Source organism: Sinocyclocheilus grahami, unplaced genomic scaffold (genome assembly GCF_001515645.1).
Source record: "Sinocyclocheilus grahami isolate Dianchi unplaced genomic scaffold, SAMN03320097.WGS_v1.1 scaffold1050.1, whole genome shotgun sequence".
In the NCBI taxonomy this organism is placed as follows: Eukaryota; Metazoa; Chordata; class Actinopteri; order Cypriniformes; family Cyprinidae; genus Sinocyclocheilus; species Sinocyclocheilus grahami.
In genome coordinates this window covers 195081-204354 of record NW_015506229.1, presented here as the reverse complement: position 1 = coordinate 204354, position 9274 = coordinate 195081, and the positions used below count along the sequence as shown (strand labels likewise).

General features: G+C 33.9%; 1 protein-coding gene across 1 annotated transcript in view; it reads left to right on the top strand.

Moving 5' to 3' along the window:
• Positions 1-9274, top strand: part of LOC107566139 (VPS10 domain-containing receptor SorCS1-like) — a 170177-nt gene that overhangs the window by 151853 nt on the left and 9050 nt on the right. Inside the window, exons 23-25 of the mRNA XM_016251514.1 lie at positions 2435-2569; positions 5973-6072; positions 6328-6433. Coding sequence (XP_016107000.1) covers positions 2435-2569; positions 5973-6072; positions 6328-6433 — 341 coding nt within the window. The remainder of the gene's footprint in view (positions 1-2434; positions 2570-5972; positions 6073-6327; positions 6434-9274) is intronic.

The window sequence follows — 9274 nt, the reverse complement described above, 5'->3', positions numbered from 1 at the left end:
ATTTTTCTTTTATGCCAAAAATCATTAGGATATTAAGTAAAGATCATGTTCAATGAAGATATTATGTAAATTTCCTACTGTAAATATATTAAAACAGAATTTGTGATTAGTAATATGCATTTCTAAGAACTTCATTTGGACAAATTTAAAGGCAATTTTCTCAATATTTAGATTTTTTGCACCCTCAGATTCCAGATTTTCAAATAGTTGTATCTCGGTCAAATATTGTCCTAACAAACCATACATCAACAGAAAGCTTATTTATTCAGCTTTCAGATGATGTATAAATCTCAATTTCGAAAAACTGACCTTTAAGACTGGTTTTGTGGTCCAGGGTCACATATGATTTTTTAAAGTTTTTTAACAAAGTATCTGATGCTCATCAAGGCTGTTGATTTATTTGATCAAAAATACAGAAAAAAACAGTAATATTCTGAAATATTATTTCAATTAACACCAGATTTCTATTTTGAAAAAAAATGCTATTCTTTTTATTTATTTTTATTCATAAAAGAATCCTGCAAAAAAAATATCACAGGTTCCAAAAAAATAAAAATGAAGCAGCACAACTGTTTCCCAAATTGATTATAAATAAGCATATTAGAATGCTTTCTGAAGGATCATGTGACACTGAAGACTAGAGTAATGATGCTGAAAATTCAGCTTTGCTTTACAGGAATAAATAATATTTTAAAATTAAAATAGAAACTGTTATTTTAAATTGCAATAATATTCCACAGCATTACAGCCTGTATTTTTGATCAGATAAGTAGCCTTGATGAGCATAACTTAAAAAAAGAAAAACATAAAAAATCTTACTGATCCCAAACTTTTGAACGGTATATATATATATGATATCCATTCCAGGTATAAAAAGTGTACAAACACAAGTGTAGTCAGGAGCTTTGTTGGGTTTTCACGCTCCACACTTTGCTTGAAGAACTCAAGTTGACACACTTGTGAAATTGGCTTCCAGATTCGCTCTCACTGATGGAAGGGAAACACCACCGTGACAGAACAAGCTTCACAAATATTCAAACATATGGCACGACAGACCGAAATAATCATCAGTGTTCTCCTGCATTTCCCCCATGGCATTTTCAAGAGACCGTTATAACTGAACATGGGGACTTACTTTATGGATGTTTATGGAATATGACACTTGAGAATAACAGTCCTCATGTGAGCCATATGCGTGTTCTGCTCTAGTTGGTTAGTGGTAATGTGTGTAATGAGTTTTGCGCTGGGCATATGGACAGGAACGAGGTGGACGTTGTGTCCTTGTAAAGCGAACCAAGGAGAATTTTATATATTTATTTTCTGAAAAACATAAAAATCCTCTCTTTATTTACTCACCCTCATTTCATTCCAAACCCTACCATTTTTCGTTTGTGGAACACAAAAGGGGAAATACATAAGAATTGATTTGTTGCAAGAGTGGGAACCAATGATGTGCAACATGATGTCAAATCTGGTTCAACTCATCTAGAAGACACGAGGGCGTAAATGATGTTGAAATGTTACTTTTTTAACTGAATTTTGAACCTTTAAATTGCATTGCAGCAACTGAAAGTGTAACCGTGTGTATTCTTGAGACAGAAACAATTAATTTTATTGTATTATTTTAATTTTTATATATAATTAATATTTTTTGCGTATTTATTTTCGAGACCCTTTTAAATAATGGCTCAAATATACACACAAAAGTTTTTTTTTTTTAGAAGTCCCTTATTCTGCATTTATTTAATCAAAACTACAGTAAAAACAGCAATATTGTGAAGTATTATTACAATTTAAAAAAAAAAAGTTTTCCATTTGAATAATATTTATGTGATAAATATTTGCGTCTTCAGTGTCACACGATCCTTCACGAATCATTCTAATATGCTGATTTGAAACATTCCTTATCATAATTAATGTCAAAAAATGGTTATGCTGCTTAATCATTTTGTCAAAACTGTGATTTTTTTTTCAGGATTCTTTGATAAATAGAAAGTCCAAAAGAACAGAATTTATTTGAAAAACATCATAAAGCATAATTGTCACTTTTGATCAATTTAATGCATCCTTGCTGAATAAAGGTATTAATACGTATATAATAATAATAATAATAACTCATAAAAAATAACAAGTGAAGTATTAATAATAATAATAGTATAATAATAATGATGATGATGATAATAATAATACAATGAATAAAAACACATTATTGAAGTATTAATGCATGTATAATAATAATAAAGTATACTAAATAACAACAACAACAATAATAATAATAATAAATAATAAAAACATAATTGGGGTAAAAAGTCAGTCTCAAAAGAATATTAGAAAGACATTGTCCTTTTTATTTGTTATTTCTTTGATTCTTGTATTCCTCTAATCCTTTTTATTGGATGTTTGTATCTCTAAGAGTCTGTTTGCTGGTCTTCAGGCGACAGGAGTGAATCCAGAGCAGTTGTTGGTCACTGTGTTGCCTGGACTGCCAACAGCGGCCGAGTTCTTCCTGTTATCAGACAAACAGCTGACAGAGGGGAAACCAGACAAAACAGCCACCCATTTAGACCAGGTACATTATGCATGATTTTCAATCTCAGCTGTGAAACACTCAGCTATAATTAATGTTTTGCTTTACCTTTGTCTCGTATTCAGAAGAAAAGGCTCAGATATTCAAATACCATTTTCAGTCCTCCTTTCAAATACAAAAGGATGGTGGGTAAAAGGAGGATCTTGACAAGAGCTTCTTATGGTCTCCAGCAGATGTCAATGTTGGCCTATTTAACGCTTGACAAAAACCTGTTTTTACTAGTCCACAGAGTTTGTTCTTGATCAGAAAGTCTCTAATGTTCTCCTGAAATGAAGTACTAGGTTATGAGACAAGCACATAAATACGCTTTCATAAGCAGCTTCAGAAAGTATCAGAAAAAGTGTCTTTCTGATTAGATGTCAGAGCTTAATGAGATACATTTCTTATAACTCACTTGTGAGGTCATGGATGATTCTGGCCATACTGCAGTATATTTGGCCATAACAGAGAACAGCCATTATCGAATATGAGAAGATGGCTCATATCCTCCAATATTAACATGCAGAGTCATCTGTATTTTTGAGGCAGTGGTTTCTCACCACTATAGAGGAGGTCATAAGTAATCCATCCACTAGATCGTTTATGGGCCAGAGATATATCACAGATAATAGGGGGATATCTGCACTTTGTGGATGTCCATGCATGGGTGCCTAAGCAGGATTTACTTCATAAACAATGTTCAAGACATGATTACAGCCTTGAAAACTAAAACTATTAAAAATTGTTTTCATACATTGAAATAAAGTTCAAATAAATTACAAATATTGGATGAAAACTGATTCAAAATAGATGAAAATTTTAAATGTTGCCTTAGAACCTAACTGAAATAAGTTTAAACTGATTAACTAAAATTACTAAAACTGAAATAAAAATAAATTAAAGCCATTTAGAAATATAAAAAAAAAAACAAAATTGAATAAAAAGCGACAAAAGAGCATAACATGAAATTTAGTTTGAAGAATGAAGTTTGAAGAATGTTCAAAATGGCTTCTTGACTTCTAGCCGTTGACTTCTATAGTATGAAAAAAAAGAAGTCAGTACCGTCAACTGTTTGGTTACCAACATTCCTCAAAATATCTTCTTTTGTGTTCAACAGAAGCAAGAAACTTGTACAGGTTTGGAACAAGTGGAGGGTGAGTAAATGATAACAGAATTTTCATTTTTGGATGAACTATCCCTTTATTTTTACCACAAGAAAGACATGCTTCACCTTTAATGTACAGTTAGCTGCTGGAATGGACTCACTGGTTCTGGTCAGGCTCCTGTCGTGTGCTCCTCCACGCATTACATGGACTGTAACGAGATGAGAGCAGGATATTAGATGGACTAATAGCTGAGGAATAGGTCTTTTACGGGAAGCAGCGTGGCCGTTATTGCATAGACTGAGCGAGAGAAAACAATCATTACCCGCAGATACGCAGACCATGTGCTTCCCCACAAGCATGTTTTCAAACAGCCGTTATTTCCTGATGGCTGCTGAGGTCCAGACTGACTTTTGATTTCCGGCTGAGTGGACGATATTTTAACCCAATTAATTTGCCTCTGTCTTGTTCTTGAAGAGCAATAGCTACACGCCCTGTAAATGGAAGGGATGCGTTTTACTGGATAGTGAGGTCGCTTGCGCGTCCTTTTTTGTTTGGGGGGGGGGGGGGGGGTTCGCCCAAACCTAGCTTGAATCTGCAATGGACCGTTCACTGCAAATCCTCATAAATCTCAATTCAAGGGTGGCGTGTTCAAAGTATAATGTGTAGATAGCTTTATTAAAAAAGTATAATAGACTGACTGACCCTGGTGCAATTCATAAAGAAAGTAATTATTCATGGAATGGTCTAATTTTAAAAGGGTGAGAAATAAGGAGAGAGAGAGAGACAGAAGGTGAGAGCGATGAAGAAATAAAGGAGCACAGAAATAAGTCAGGAGTCATTTAGTAAATTAGACAGATTTAATGAAGCTTGGGTAGAAAGATTCTTTGAACAGGAAGTATATTTATGTGAAGTTTAGTACTATCATCGCTGAACTCAGATCTGATGCTCAAGATGAAGCTTAAGAGTTGTTTATGAAAAATAAAAAACAGTAAGAAAAAAACAGTCACCTTTAACAGTGACTAAATTATGTCTACATCTCAATGAGCTAATATGCTGTAGTTTTATACTTAGTATTTTTTCTAAAACGAATCAAATATAATTCTATAATAGAATTAATTAATTACATTGTCCTTAAATCTAGTTCTCCTTGAACTGTTAACATCATATTTATTATAATCATAATAAACTAATCCATCATCCAAAAAAAAAGAAAAAACAGCAACTCTTTAATAATAAAGTTAGCACCGTTTCAGAAAGTGTGCTCTTCAACAAAGAGTTAGAGTTCAAAAACCTTTTTTTAATCAATTTATCTTTTTTTTTCTTTAATAATAAAAGTATCACAATTTCAGAAAGTGCACATTCCAAAGGAAATTTTTATTTTATTTTATTTGATTTGGCTGTCTTTGTCAGTAAGCAAAGATATTTAATTCCTGTGAGTCCTTTTACAATGTGAAAAACAAATAATTATTGAAAATATATTTCTATAAATGTAGGCATAAAATAAAGTTGAGAAGCACATTGTATTTCATTGAAAATATATTTCTATAAATGTAGGCATAAAATAAAGGTGAGAATTACATTGTATTTTATGACTTTATGCACAAGTCTTGTCATGACAAATTAAACTGTCAATCTTTTTACCATAAACCGTGTCACCTTTCTGTAGGCATAATTATACCCTGACCCATATTAAATTATATTAATTTAAGATGAAATGTCGCAGTGCCATTTATTAACATTGAAACACACTCTCTGACAGAGAGAAAAAAACAAAACAACAAGTACTTTAGAAATGATCAAACTGGAAGCACCTGTTCCAGAATGACCCTTAAATACATGATCTGCCATAATCGAGCACAAAAACAAACAAGGCTTTATTTGGGGAGGGAAATAACTATCTGCTTTCAAGATTTATGCATACATAAAAGCGCCTGACAGTCAAGGGCTCTGTGTGTGTTTGAGAGAGAGAAGAGAGATGTTAGGCCTAAATGAGGTCCCCCTCCTATGTCATATATCTGTATTTGTGAGTGAAGGTGATAGAGTTGATTTATGCTGAAACGTCTTCTCAGTGTGGCTCACGTACGACAAACAACATCCCGAGCCCACGCTTTGCCTAAATGCATCAGGACTCACCAGGCTCAGAACCAGGGAAAACAAATACCTACGGGACACGAACGTCTTATTTCTTTTTGTGACTGCTTATGTAATTTAATTGAACAGATTTGGATGCATCATATGCAAGGCAGTGTTTTCTCATCCAGTGTGGTATGAATATGATGAATGTGTGATTTTGCTTTCAGCTCTCAGAACTGGTTCTCAGCGCTCTGAATCAGAATCTGGTTCAGTTCACACTCAGACCAGGAGTCCAGATCACAGTATACGCTGCCCATTTATCAGCAGGTAATGAACTAGAATCAAACACTGTTCTTCTGGATATCAACGAGAGGAGGCTTGCAGATGGTATATATGACAGAATTATCATTTTTAGATGAACAGTTCCCATATGACATTGATTGCACAATGAAGCTCTTTTCTATAAAGATTGAGGGATTTTAATTTTAGAGATGTGTGACGGTTTATTAATAGGAGGGCTGGAATCGTGCCAGACTGTGTGCACTGACAACAGTTGCCTGTTTTATTTTCCCCTGCGTCTAGCGCCTCTAGTGGACACAAGTGAGAACCACAGCGGCTCAGCTATGCTCATGCTCCTCTCTGTGGTGGTGGTGGGTTTAGCCGTGTTCCTCATCTATAAATTCAAAAGGTATTGTCATCCCTTTTTAAAACTTCAACCTGGATCATAATCTATTTATTATCAGTTCAAAATATGGTTAGCTTTCTAAATTGGTTAAATGTCTAGTAGCAAGAGTCTGGGGAAGCCTGAAAGATTACAAGTTATTTATGAAGTAGTCAAGACTCTGTACTATCTGTTACTATCAAAAAACTACCTAACTATATTGGAGATTATTATTATTTTAATATGGATTAATGTATATTTTTAAAAGGCATAGTTCACCAAAAACTAAAAATTATCTTATAATTTAGGTACCCTCATGTCATTCCAAACCAGTATGAGTATTTTCTTCTGTCAAGCACAAAATAAGATATTCTGAATAATGTTGATGGTACCCATTGACTTCCATAGTATTTTTTTCCGCCATACCATGAAAGTCAATGGCTACAGTCAATAGTTTGGTTGCCAACATTCTTCAAAATATCTTCTTTTGTGCTGAACAGAAGAAAAAAACCTCATACAGGTTTGAACAACTTGAGGGTGAATAAATGATGACAGATCTTTCATTTTTGGATGAACTATTCCTTTAAATATACACTACCAGTCAAAAGTTTTTGAACAATATATATATTTTTTGAAGAAGTCTCTTCTGCTCACCAATCCTGCATTTATTTGATCTAAATTACAGCAAAAACTGTAAAAAAAAATGTTTTTACTCTTTAAAATAACTGTTTTCTATTTGAATATATTTTAAAATTTAATTTATTCCTATGATTTCAAAGCTGCATTTTTAGCATCATTACTCCAGTCACAGGATCCTTCAGAAATCATTCTAATATTCTGATTTGCTGCTCAAAAAACATTTATTATTATTATTATTATTATTAATAATATGTTTTTCAGGTTTCTTTGATGAATAGAAAGTTCAGAAGAACAGCATTTATCTGAAATAGAAATATTTTGTAACATTATAAATAGGGGTGGAACAGTTCTCGGTTAAAAAAAATAAATAAAAATGTAACCGTACAGTTCTCCACACATGGTTCGGCACGCACTAGGACCGCGGTTCAACTTAAATCTGACAATGCATCTGTTATTATAAATAACAACATGTTAAACAAACAGGGTCCGGCTAATGTATGTTTCTGTTGATGGATGCACATTCTGGCTTCCCAGTACATTAAAACAACAGCGATGAAAAAAAAAAAAAATTATAATAATGTGAGCAGAAGAGAATTCTTTAAAAAAAAACAAAAAATCTTACTGTTCAAAGCATGTTGACTGGTAGTGTATAATTACGAGATTATATTATTAATTGATTTATCTTTTTTTATTATCAACAGTATGATAGAATTAAACAGCATTATTTATCTGAATATAATCTGTTTAGACTTTTTTGTAATTCATTTTCTAATTAATGTAATAATAAATATTATCAATTATTTTGAATATTGTTACAAAAAAGCAGAGCAGATGTCTGCGCAAGGACTCAAATGAGGCAAAATCATTCTTGTTCAATCAGATCTCCAAGTTGTGGCTCAGTTTAGCTCACCAAACAGCTTAAAACAACGTAAAGCACAGAGCAGATATCTTGAGTGGTGATTCACCTTTCGCTGTTGCAGAACCTTCAATTTTTTTGTCTAAGCGCTCATAACAAATGAGAAATGTCAGTCAATGCACAGACATTATCAATATTTAGCTCTTTGAGTTTTTCAAGTTGACCTTTATGAAATGTTAAATGATTGCACCATTTCCATCACTGGACAGAGAGAAAAGGGCACGAGAGGTCAATAAGACAAGATCTGGAGACAACAGAAGTGTCAAGAATTTTCCAGCGCTTTAATACATAACAGTCTGGCTTTCGGTGACACTACAGCTGGCAACTTTTCACTTATTGAAGGAACAGGAGGAACTTCCTGTTAAAACAATATATCTTATTTTAGTGCTGGGCGGTATGACCAAAAATTTATATCACGGTATTTTTCAAAATCGAAATTATACCGGTTTCACGATACATGACGGTATTTTTTTCTCATGCATGGCCGACCGGGTGTTAACCATATTTTCTACTGATTGAGAGAGGAAATACTGCAGTATATTGACTTAGAATGCCCTATTTTACTGTCATGATGAGTGAATATTGTCAAAAAATACCACACTAAATAGTGACTAAACACGACCCCTTTTAATACATGTTAACCAGGAGTCACTCTCATTTATAATCGCGGCATCGTCTGATAAAATCAACATGCATCTACACTAAAGAGCGGCTATGCGGTTGTTTTGGCTCTATTACTTTTTTGTCTCATGCAGCGCACTGCCTGCGTCTGAGTAACAAACAAAAAAAAACAACAAACAAAAAGTGCATGTGATATTAACAGACAAACTACGCTCATATTTATAATTCCAAACAATCAGTAAGCGACAGGTGCTAGGAAACACTGTTTTGTACTCATTTATTGACGAGTCAGCTGCGGTGCGGCCAACTGAATGCGCTGCTTCTCTGACGCTCACTGCACAGAACAGACACCGAGAGAGGTGACACTTCACCGGGAAAGTCAGACCTTGCGTTCGCGGGACAGCACTGGCAAAATTTTCCAACTGAACCATAGCTAAGGTTTATCCAAAAAAGTCACTAGGTTTGTCAGTATGAATATTCTATGGGGAAAAAAAGCAGCTAAAATAATCAGAAATTTGCTAAATCTAGAGCTAAAGTCGCGCTCGTGTGTGTTTGAGACGCGGGAGCTGATGGCAGGGGGCGGTGGATATTTGTGGCGGTCAATGTGGATATTGTGGATGAGTTCTTCTGTGTCATCACGTTCTATTAGTTCTACAGCTTCAGTTTCGGAACTTTCACGCTTAGTAACACAT